The 12,163-nt window shown below is 38.3% G+C and overlaps 1 protein-coding gene across 5 annotated transcripts in view; it reads left to right on the forward strand.

The window, feature by feature from the left end:
* The window catches only part of FRMPD2 (FERM and PDZ domain containing 2), a 78,872-nt gene that overhangs the window by 20,842 nt on the left and 45,867 nt on the right, over positions 1 to 12,163 (forward strand). For 4 of the 5 annotated variants that reach the window (XM_033001790.2, XM_033001787.2, XM_033001786.2 and 1 more), the window contains 8 exons: positions 1,147 to 1,231; positions 4,447 to 4,597; positions 6,162 to 6,233; positions 6,908 to 7,082; positions 7,850 to 8,000; positions 8,097 to 8,235; positions 9,230 to 9,382; positions 11,602 to 11,787. In XM_033001790.2, the coding sequence (XP_032857681.1) occupies positions 1,147 to 1,231; positions 4,447 to 4,597; positions 6,162 to 6,233; positions 6,908 to 7,082; positions 7,850 to 8,000; positions 8,097 to 8,235; positions 9,230 to 9,382; positions 11,602 to 11,787 (1,112 nt within the window). The remainder of the gene's footprint in view (positions 1 to 1,146; positions 1,232 to 4,446; positions 4,598 to 6,161; positions 6,234 to 6,907; positions 7,083 to 7,849; positions 8,001 to 8,096; positions 8,236 to 9,229; positions 9,383 to 11,601; positions 11,788 to 12,163) is intronic. The other variant, XM_033001789.2, reaches the window with a different exon arrangement.

Genomic DNA, 12,163 nt, shown 5'->3' on the forward strand with positions numbered 1-12,163 from the left:
CAGAGAATTTTGCAAGGCTTTCTCATTAAAAAGCATGTAGTTTCAGAACACAGGACTGAATCTTACCTTTGGTAACTAGTCCTAAGTATTTGGCTTCTCTCAAACCTCACATTTTGTCACTAAAATCTGCAGCTTGAAAAACATGTTTATGCCTATTTTAGCAATGTGACTGGAGATTTTCTAGGTTTTAAAATTGCAATTAGTGGTTGGTACACTAGAATTCAATGTCATGTTTTCATGTTGGATTTCAGAGTGCAATGTCCTGGTGTAGTTCATGGATATTTTATCTGGAGAAAAAGCTGACCTAAATGATTACTTCCACATAGCTCATCTTAGCACCTCTATCATTCTGCCTATGTAATAGTTTGATTTGCAGTTCTTCAAATAAGATCAATGAAATGATCCAAGTGAAGAAAAAATTTAACCTTCCCAACCTTCCCTATAGGATTTAAAATATGTCTGGTGCAAGAAGAAATGTTCATGGAACTACTACTTGCATAACCCCTTCTGGTTCTACCTCTCGATTTCAGACTTTATGTATTTGGAGAAAGCAATGTCTATCCTTTCTGTAGCAGCAGAGATGACTGAAGGTGAAGAATTATACAAATCTTATTTGCTAATGACTCACAAACCATCCTATATTCCACCATATTTTTATGATGTAAAAACATGCACAATATATTTATTTTATCAGATAATCACTGAAATATTTACAACTAGTTTTCATTTCAATGATTTTATGTCCTAGTCTGATTAAGCCAGAGAGGTTTCATGGCTTCCCCCCCTCAAGTTTTATGCCTGGAAATAGAAGAACAAAGAATAGTAGGGGGAATTTCTGAAGATCAAGTGCTGTTTCACAAATTACCCCCATACATATGGAAATAACAGCCATTGTACTTTCACAGCTATTTTCCAAATTACATTCACATGAAGGGTTATGAAGAGGAAGTAACAGTAACTAGAGAACTGGGAATACTGCTGGTGTAGTATTCACTTAGCCTTATCAAATAACCATTTATCATGCCCAAGGAAAGACACAAGGGAGGAAGTAGCCAGTCTCAATTTCCTCCTTGTAATTGTTGCAAGATCTGATGGTGAGTGCTGCTACAATTGCTTCAGCTGTGAAATTTCTTTTATTCATTTCAGATAGAGTTCCACAGACACGCAGTTCATGGGATCCCAGCCTTAGTGGGTCAAGGACACAAAGTAGCTACAAGCTCTTCATAAACAGGTAATCAAAACTCATATTCCTAAAAGATGGAAACTGTTTTATTACCAAGTGAAGCAGACAACTACTATGTCAATGCCATTATCAGAAAATTCCCAGATCGCCCTCTGAACCAGCTTTGATACTGTTTATGTAGAATTTAAGTGAACCAAGACTCATTTTCACTCTAAGAGAAACAGTCCAAATGCTCAGTGAAATGGCGCTTGGGCCCTGAACAATCCATGCCAAACAAGCACACTGAACTTTTCCACCTTTACTTGTTACCACTGTGTCCTGCCAGATGTACCTGGCCTTCCAGAACAGGTGACCCTAGCATGTCTCTGTCAGAATTGGATAGCTAAGCAGCAATAGCTCGCTGTGACTGAAACAACTGGGAATCAGCTCCACAGAGAGTATGGAAGGGAAAAGCCTGTTGAGAAGGTATGAACAGTCATTGCTTGCACTGGCAAGGCATTCTGAACAGTCCATATTTGTCTACATTCAGATTGTGGATCTGTTCTTGCCTTGCTGCTGCATTAGCAGATGCTTGATGTGTTCTGGAGTGGTTATGACAGACCATGTATACGATCCATTATTTTCAGTGTATTATTTGCATTTCCATCTCAGTTCTTTGATTTGTCTCATTTGTGTCAACTGTGGCCAGCCCTGTGCCATCAATTTACTGAAGAGTTATAGGTAACCCAGGAATACAAGCAGTAAAGACCTCTGCTTTGTCATGAGGATTGTCCTCATTTTAGTCATGACCTGTACAACAGCCCTGTAGGCATAGACAAGGAAAGAAGAGAATTGTGCAACTGATAGTAACTCCTTTTCAAAAGCCAAGGAAACACCACTGCTGTCAAATAAGAGTTTTCTAGACTGGCTGTTAGCATAGTGGAGCTGTAATCATGGCTGTTTCCAAATGAAGAAGAGATGTAAGTACTGTTAGCCTCTAGGTACCAAAAAGACCAGAATCCCATAGTTAAGCATCATGCAATCCCTACAGATATCCCATTTAAATTGAGTACTTGACCCAGTTAAACATGAGTTTCTTCTTTTAACCTTCACGTGAGTAATTCAGACCCACAGAAAATGCTTAATTTAGATCAACTCCCAATTAAATGTATGCCAAGTAAACAGTTTGACCTTCCTGATAAATCACCCATGATAATCTAAGCAACGTGAGATACCCCAGTACACCTCTAAACCTCCAATAAGAAAGAACTACAAGCAGGCTGCAGGACTGTAGCAGCTTTTGTGAAGAAAGAATTCTATCTGTCTAACTGCACACACATATGTGTGTGTGTACACAGACATCTATATAGGCATCACACACCTGGCAATGATATTAGTAACAGAAGATTTATCTACTGAGTACTTTGGAGCAATTGCCATATCTCTGACTACCAACCTGGGTATCATCTTGATATCCTTGATCTAAAATCATGCTGCCAAGAAAATGTTCCCCTCCTCTGCTGAAAGATGAACTATCTTCTCCAAATTTTCAGCAAACTCTTTCCCATAGAACTTCAATGACTGTAAACCCCACTTTTGGTTGTAAGCATCGGCAATTGAATTTCTACCAATGTCGCCATCCTATTGTAAGTACCAGGACAATAGTGGAGTTGAAATAATTAGCTTGGAAACCACCAATTTCCCATATAGGACGACAACAAACACAAAACTTAGTGTTGGATTTACCATCTATAAAGCTTACTAGTATCATCATGCTCACTTCTGTAAGTAGTCCAACCGATACAATTTACATCTCATAAATTTAAGCTTGTAGGTATATGCAGGGTTATGACCTATATATAGAGGACACAGCTGTCAAGTCTGGCATCTCTCATTTCTCAGGACTAATAACAGGAAGTGTTTTCCCCAGGAAAATGAAGTCTTCTTAATACAACATCTTGGGTTTTGAGCTAACAGTATTTTTACAACCACAGAAGTCACTTCAAGTAATTTTTAGGCATATTTCTTAGTTAAATGTTGATCTTTATGAAGTTGTGTTGATAGAAACAAAAATATCTGGTTATCTTTATAGACAGAGGAATGTAAACTAAGATAGGATAGGATAGAATAGAATAGCACAGAACAGTTCAGTTGGAAGAGACCTGCAACAATCATCTAGTCTAACTGCCTGACCACTTCAGGGCTGACCAGAAGTCAAAGCATGTTATTACGGGCATTGTCTAAATGCCTCTTAAACACTGATAGGCTTGGGTCTTTGACCACCTCTTTGGGAAGCTTGTTCCAGTGTTCAGGCACCCTCCCAGTAAGGAAATGGTACCTAATACCGAATCTGAATGTCCCCTGATGTAGCACTGAACCATTCCCCCATGTCCTGTCACTGGGTACCAGGGAGAAGAGATCAGCAACTACTTCAGTAACTTTGTTAAAAACCTTTTAAAATTCCCCGAATAGCTCCCTGAAGCAAGTCTGCAACATGCAAAAGAACAGGATAAAATAAAAAAAAAAAGCTTCTAGGTGAGTTTGGCATTTGTTAAAAAAGTAACAGATAAAAATCCAGCTCAACAATACCTTTCCTTCTATACCACATAGTCATTCTTTCCTCATTGATAAGTGTATATATTATATCCTCAGTTTATTCTAAGCATACATGTGTCTGCTCATGTGGAAAACACCATTACATTATGGGTTAAAAGTATAGTTTAAAGACAGCTTTCTGATCTGAGATTTCACACATCTTTCTCTTAATTAAATTGAAAATTCCCCCAGTTCCCTAAGACGCTAATTTATTCTAATGAATTAGTATTGAAATAATTTAATTCCCATTCCTGGAAAATTCTGAATAATGTAACAACAAATGTTATGGCTTCCTGAAGCTTGTTTGCTTCAGAAAATAAGAAATGAGGAATTGACTTCATCCTGTAGAATTTCCAGAAAGGCATGATACTAAATTCTTTGCCTGTTGTCTTCACCAACAGCTAGATCTGGTTCACCAAATGGAAAAAAAAGCAAACAAAACAAAACAAAAAACAACCCACTGTTATTGATTTAAAGCAGATTTTAGATTTATTTATAAAGGGCATCAGTAATGTTATACCTGTTAAATTATTTTTATTTTTCGCTAAAGAAACATTTAACATCTTATAACTGACATTGCTCTGGATTTCATAATATTCTGCCTGTCAATGTACCTTAAGCTCTTTGTCCTCAAGTCTGTGTTGCTTTGATTGCATGCTGTATTGCTCACTATGTTATTTCCTTTGAAGGTCAGTCAGTGCTGTAGAAGAAATCCCTGGTGGAACTCAGGAGAACAGCAGACAGAACCTGTTAAGTTTAGGCTCCACCTTTTCTGTGTCTACAAAGGACTACACAGCAGCTGCTGCATCACAGAAATGTTTGTTCCACAGGAAGGAAAAGGTGACTAATGAGAAACATACAAACTGATTTCAAAATGTAAATATCACTAAAGAGAAACCTCTCATCCAGTTGCCATTCGCCAGTGATGTGCATATTACTTACTGAGTCATCTAATTAGATGAGTATTCTAAATTGACAGACTCCAAATTAGGCATGATCCAGTTGTGATAACTCAGAACTGAAGGCAGTGAAAGCTCTCATCCATAAAGACTAGGCAAAAGCTGATAACCAAACCCTCTCTGACCTACATGTATGATTTCTTCAAGTGTCAAATACCACATGGACTGCTTTCATCAACCATTTTGTCAGGAGCTTCAGAAGAGCAAAAGTATTTACAGACACATTGAACCCAAAGACTTGCGGGTCAATGGTGTTCAAAAGCTAGCAGTGAGTGTGCCAAACCAATAGTTCACTTAAGGGTCTATTTCTAGTTGCTGATTTGTTGTAGGACTCTGTTAAATGGGAAAGATAATGTTTCTTTGGTAGTTGGATCACAAAAATCCAGAAATAACCGAATCACAGAAAATTCCACAATGCTGCTGCCCATGGAGCTTTCTGTCATGGAAGTAGAAGGCACAGGTTTCAGGCTGGTTAGTCCTTTCACCTGTTCATAGTTCACAAGCTCAAGACTGGCTAGTGGCAGAACTTTGATCAAGAGTTTCAGTTATATACTTTGAAAAATTTTTTTATGTATAAATTTAGTTTTAAATTTTGTTACTATGATTTTTGCTGAGATAATAATTGGGTTCCTTAGAAGGAGTCCAGGAACTGTTACAACAAAGTGTTAGTCCCTCTTTATATGTGATACAAAACTGCATTGTCTGTTGGCAGGACAATACTATTACGAAACAAAACATACATTTTCTCAAGAAAAGATCTAAATGGGTCAAGGCACCAAGTCATGGAGAATGGTTAGAAGGATCCACATCTTACCACTTGCGGACATTTAGTTATTTCTGTTTTCTTCAAGGATCTAAAAGCATAGATGAATCTGAAAAAAATATGCAAAATTCCTTGAGGTAGATGTTCAGCAAGAAAAAAAGCACCTTGTGCTGTTAAAGTTTGTTGAAGTTAAGGCAAAAGAATAAAGCAAAAGACTATGTCTACTAATAAGAAATATCAGTCAACCTTCATTACAGGGAAGAAAGCAGCTCTGCACTGTAGTCTGGTTCCCTACAGAAGTCAGGCTTATGTAATCACAGTCAGTGTTGTGTATGTATGTATACATGTACATGTCTGTGACTGTCCTCATAGTAACTTTGGAATCAAATGGGACAAAGTCTTAGGAGAAACTGAGTTTTTGTAGGTGTTATGGAAATAAGTGTCTTGCAAAGGAAATGGATCTCGGTTAAGTGCCTTTCCATAAGAAAAGGCTTCAGTATGAGCTTACCGCTAACTAGACTCCAGAGAGCCCATACAGGAGAGACCCCAAACAGACAGAAATCTTCAATCAGCATTTTCACCTTATTAGACACAACAGAAATGGGTTTCATTGGTACTGGTATTTGAGATCTTCATTAAATTAAGGAGACATTTATTAAATTTCTAAATTGCCTCCTTACAGTTTTCAGGTCCAGAATTTATTATTTTGTCTAGTGAACCACCAGTGACCTTACAGCTGCCTGGATCAATTGTGGTAAGTATGAACATTAAGAATTTAGAACGGATCTAGTGACCTTTTAATTGGGGCTCTTTGTAAATTGCATCTGAGTCCCAAACCAGTATTCTTGCCATGTCTTCCTCCAAGATCAAGTTTGGGTTCCTGCAGAGGTATTGAGACTTAAAAGGATGTAATTTAATGATCAGTTCTATGAAGTTATTCCTTTTGGTATGAAAATAGCTTAATTTATCCTTCTCAGCTAAGAATGATCACTTTGGCACAAGACCTTTGAAATGAAGATTATACAGCAAATATGCAACGTGACACCTAGTACCGATGTATTGGACTCCTCTAGTTTGCAAGCACATCCTCTACCTATCATTAAGATAAAGTAAAAGGCTGACAGCATACAGCAGAAAAAATGAGGACAAAGAAAATTTGGAATCGCCCTCAAATCTAGAGTAATCCTTGTAATTGCAGAGTCTGAGTATGCTCAACCACCTAGTTGGGATTCCCTGGGTTTTTTAAAAATTAGAAATGTTTAGGATATTAATTTCTGAGAAGAGATGCAGGGAATAGCATAGTGTTGTGACCAATTCCATCAGGTTATGTAGAGACAGTAGACCAGGGGGCCTCAGTAATAAAATGCTGTGGAACTTTCATTGCTTGTACTTGGCACTCATCCTTCATTCTTTGTTACATGTTCTTAGACTAAAAAAGGGAAATCCTATTTGTCCCAGAGGGATCTCAACGTGATTCTACTCAATGGGCAGTGCCTTGAGGTGAAATGTGACATTAAGTCCAAGGCAAGAGATGTTTTCAACACCGTGGTGGCATATGCAAACTTGGTGGAACATTTCTACTTTGGCTTGGCTTACCTGAAAGGTAATGAGACACAGCTAACTGCAGTAACAGTGCTCTCCCTCAGTGCCTCTGTATTAACTTTATTAATGAATTCCAGTAAGATCCTTTAAGATCCTCAGATGAAAGCAGATCCAAAGCTTAAGCAAAAGTAAGGTACGTTGGTTTAAACTGTACTGCACAAATGTAAAGCATGTCTACCCTAGGACTGTTCATCAGCACAGCCATGCTGTTACTGGCTGATATTCTCATACAGAAAAGTCTGTGTCCCAGCCTTGCACTGTAATAATAGAGTCATGTAGCTCCAGCAGAAATCCCAGGAAGCACGGTACTGAGGAAGGCTGACTGTCTTTGTTCCTAGATAAAACTTGGAGTACAGGCTCAGCTATTTCATCTACAAGATTCACATCTGCTTAGCCCACTTCTGATGGCAAGCATGGCTGAGGCACTAGGAAGAAGCATACCTTGTATGTAGGACATGAGGATTACAATGGGGTGCAGAACCTGCATGGTGAGCAGAATGCAAGCCCCATCAATTCTTGAGTGATTCCATAGGTACCACACCAATCCAGCATCTAACAACTGTAATACTAAATTACACACAAACATTATCCTAAGTTCTCCATCAAGGAAGCAATAAGTGAAGCCATGACACAGAGAAGTAAATCTCAACTGACACCCATGATCCATTTTATTTTTTTATTTTTAGTGATGCACTGAAGGAAGACAGCAGAACTTTGAGCTACTGAAGCATCTCCAGACTTATCACAGGACCCAAATTGTCATTTCAGGTAAAGAATTCTTCTTTTTGGATGAGGAGACCAAACTCTACAAAGTGGCCCCTGATGGATGGAATGACCAACCCAAGAAGAAAACCTCCATCATTAATTTCACACTCTTTCTAAGGATTAAATTCTTTGTCAACCACTTTAATGTTATCCAGTAAGTGCACGGTTCTGCTGACTTCAGAAAAAAAAGTAGCATTTAGGGTGACTGTTCAAGGCTCCTCCTGTGTTCCTAAACCCTTTTGTGTTCCAGGCATGGCTTGACAAGGCATCAGTTTTACCTGCAGCTTCGTAAAGATATTTTGGAGGAGCGATTATATTGCAATGATGAGACTGCCCTGAAACTCGGCGCTTTGGCTTTACAGGCAGAGCTTGGCAATTATGCTTCTGAGGTGTGGATAAATAATACAATATTTCTCAGAGGTCCCTCTCAACTGCTTTTGCAGCTTTTGTTTGTCACATAGAGTTTAAAGATGAAATGTGAATAGCACATAATTTCACCTAAATCCTTCGGTAATCACATTTCAGATTTAATTTTAAAAATTACAAAATTTGTCTGATTAAGGAGCAATAATAATCCAGATGAATTTGGCAGGAAATATGGCAGAATGATGAAAGACACTTTTTCCTTCATACTTGATAACATAGCCCAGAAAGTCCAGAAAATCTGTAGAAAGTTTCCAACACAGGCACAGCTTGAATATGCAGTGGGGTTTAAAGAGATTAGAAAACATGGAAGAGAAAAATTAATAAACACTCCAGAATTCACAGCTGTGTTGTGTGTAGGCTCAGATCCACAAGCCGCAAAGACAGGAAGGTTGATGATGGTATATCTGAACTAGTTATCCTAGTTTTGAAGTGTACAGAAAATACCCATTTATGTTCTCCACTATACCTTCAGTTATACAGATCAGTGTAGCTCTACTAATGGAACTCTGAGTGGTCTGATCCATCCAGTCGGATCCATCCTGGCATTGGGTCCCCTACTGTAGGCTGTACTGATGCAGCTGTACCTGTCAGCTCTAAGTGCAAGACTGCGGGCATGCCTGGAGGCCCAGCTCTTTTCTCCCCCCAGCACAGAGCAGTGGTGTGTGCTCCGAGCGCCTGGCGGAGCACAGGTGCAAAAGGCACATTTGGCTGTCAGGACACTACCTGCTGTTCCCCATATTCTTTTAGGAAATGGCAACAGGGTGACTTCAGCATATGGGTCACCTTCAAAATGGGAATGCACCAAACAAGAGAAGTCAAGAAAGAACAAAAGGCTCCTCTCTTTTTTGTTTTTTGTTTGTTTGTTTGTTTGCTTGTTTGTTTTTTTGTTTTTTTTTTTTTTTGGGGTTTTTTTTTTGTTTGTTTGTTTGTTTGTTTTTTTACTTTTTTCTCCCAAAGATGCATGGAAAGAGTTATTTTCGTGTGGAAGACTACGTTTCAGCAAGCCGAATAGAGAAAATGACCCTGGCATATGTACAGCAAGAGCTTGCTAAATTACATCGTATGAATCATTCCCTACTTGAGGATGAAGCTGAACTAGAATTTTTAAAGGTAACTTGCCATACCCTAAACATTATTTACTTATTTTGAGATAGAAAGCCCCTCTCTATTTACCTTTGTCTATTACTTCCTTCCTGCCTGATACAGTGGAATTTAAATATGGTGAACAAATTTGAATAGTCAACAAAAACCTCAGAATATAATGCTTCCATATATACTGTCACTCTAAATAACTTACATCACAATTACATGGTAGGTTTCCTTTCACTGATAATTTATAGGGGGTTTATAAGGACTTATTGTACAGTTCAGGATATTTTCAACATCCTAAGGGTTGATGCAAATTTCCAGCATGGTACCAACACGTCTGGGTTCCAGATAATTATAAATACACCTACTGAATGTATTAGAGATTATTATAAAACATGGGAACAAGCACTTTCTTGACTTCTGAAACTACAGCAGCTGTTCAGCCACTTTCTAAGCATGTAGTGATTATTTGTTTAAAAATATCTGTGAACCCTGGAAGTGAAAAAAGAGTTATCTGAAGTATTTTCTCACATGACTATTTCTCTGGAGTGTCATGATGGTGTGGGATTTAACTTTTTTCCCCACTAATTTCTCCTTCTCCCCCAAACTTATCTGCTTTCCATGAAAAATAACAGGGATTACATAATGCATAAATATAAGTAGCCAGTTTGCTGCAGTGCCACATGCTTTCATTTATAACATCATTTTAGTTCAGTTGTTTAATTGTTAGTTCCTCATCTAACACTGCCAGTGGAATTGAAGCAACAGACTGAAGCTTAGCCTTAATGACAGTCCCATCATGCGTAGCAAAGCCAATGAAGAAAAGCAGCTTTGTTAGTACCTATTTCGATGAGTAAGTCTGGAGAAGGAGCCAACACATCATACAAAGTGAGAAAGATAGACCCCATGGCAAGAACATGCAAATTCCAAACATGAAAGGGATTAAAAATTAAAAAACAGATTCAGCAAGTGATTATAGATGCCCCAGTTTTCAGGATTAACATTTGTGCTCTGGATACTTTCTGAAAAACAGATCTTCAAGTGTTTTATTTTGGTCACGGAAAATCTCTATTTGCAGTTGAAAAGTCATTTGGGAATTGTACATTAGCTTCCCCGATAAAAAAAAGTTTTAGAATAAACTCATATTGATCTGCAGATCACAAAAGAGAGAAAACCCTCCTCATATTCCATAGTTTTGTAAAGGGTCTGAGTCACAGTTTAACATTTTTGTGGCCAAGTGCAGAAGGTAGAAAGACAAGCAACAACACCCAAAACCTCCGGGTGACTTCCCCAGAGTATCCTCTGCACAGTTAGATAGCAGGGACAGAAGCTGGCTCATCAGTCCCTTAATCCTGCTTAACTTTTCATCCAACAATGATCACTCTGCAAGAACGAAGCGACACTGAAGATCTGTTACTATAAAGTTTGACACTTCAGGAGAATTCTGGGGCAGTGAAATTCCCTCAGAAGTCACCACTATATTTAGGTGAGATATTCTGAGGTACAGTTTAGCAAACCCTCTAACTTAAGATCTTGGCAATGGAAATTTATAATATTTGATTTTTAAAAATGATAGCCATGAAGGAGTGGGTGTAGGTACCTGAGTGAGTTCATTGCAGGCTGGGAGCTGCAGTGTCACTTCAGTTAGGATTTCCAGTTGGTCATCACTATTTGTAGAAAGGAAACCACATAAGCCCATAACAATGTCAGAGTAGCCCTGGTACCAAAGTATTAGCAGTTTTACTAAGATCATCATATTTGCTGTAACTTGCGGTGTCTGGGTTTGCTCAAGGAAACAAAGACACAGAAAAGAAAACCGAAAGAAACAAATTTTAACAGTAATCAAGCAGCATTAATCCTGCATGGATTTCTATTCAGAAATGCACACAAGTGCTAAGTAGCAGTAATGCTGAGTACCTCACTGCCACTGCATTGTTTAGATTATTGTGCAGGAAGCTACATAATTCCACCTCTTCAGATGAGTTGTGTGGGAACGTGTTGTTTCAGTTTTACACATGGAAAATGAATGCATGCAATGGTTCTATGATATACCAAAGTAAGGTGATGATTCTGTGATGCAGTAGGTATGGAAATTTGGTAAGGGTTTTGAGAGGTTTCTTGACAGAGTGAAAGAATATTCAGTAAAGACACTCAAAATAATTTCCTCTCCCATCTACCTACCATTTTTTCCTATGCGTCTTTTTGAGTAATGCATGGTAAATGCACTTTTTCATTACAAGGTCACTCAGCAGCTTCCTGAATATGGAGTGTTATTCTATCATGTGTCCCAAGAGAAGAAAGGAGTAGGAGGGGACATCATCCTGGGAATATGTGCCAAAGGCATCATTGTGTATGAAGTCAAAAATCATACAAGAATTGCCAGTTTACGATTCCAGTGGCGTGAAACAGAGAGAATTTCAGCTCATGTGAGTTGGAATCAAGTGAATCTCTTTTCCACTTTACTACTTTACTCCCCTTCTGCCTGTCACTTAGATAAATTCATTGCATTCAGAGCCAGAATTAGACTCATTATGCCCAGGCATGTCCTTTTTGAAAAGTCTAAAATCAAGGCTGGATCTGGATACTAAGATATCCAGTTCTTAGTGAGGTTTATTTCTAGAGTTTTTTTGCCAAGGCTGGAGTCAAATTACTATAAAACTGAATAATCTAGAGTTGATGATTTCAGGGACTATGTCAAACCTCTTTATTGCATATTCCATATTCATTTTTCTCTCATCTTTACTTCTCTCTCTTTTTTTCCTTTGTTTTCCTACCTACATCAGGTTATGGGATTATGTCTCT

The sequence above is a fragment of the Tyto alba genome, unplaced genomic scaffold (genome assembly GCF_018691265.1).
Source record: "Tyto alba isolate M040663 unplaced genomic scaffold, T.alba_DEE_v4.0 Super-Scaffold_1, whole genome shotgun sequence".
Taxonomy (NCBI): domain Eukaryota; kingdom Metazoa; phylum Chordata; class Aves; order Strigiformes; family Tytonidae; genus Tyto; species Tyto alba.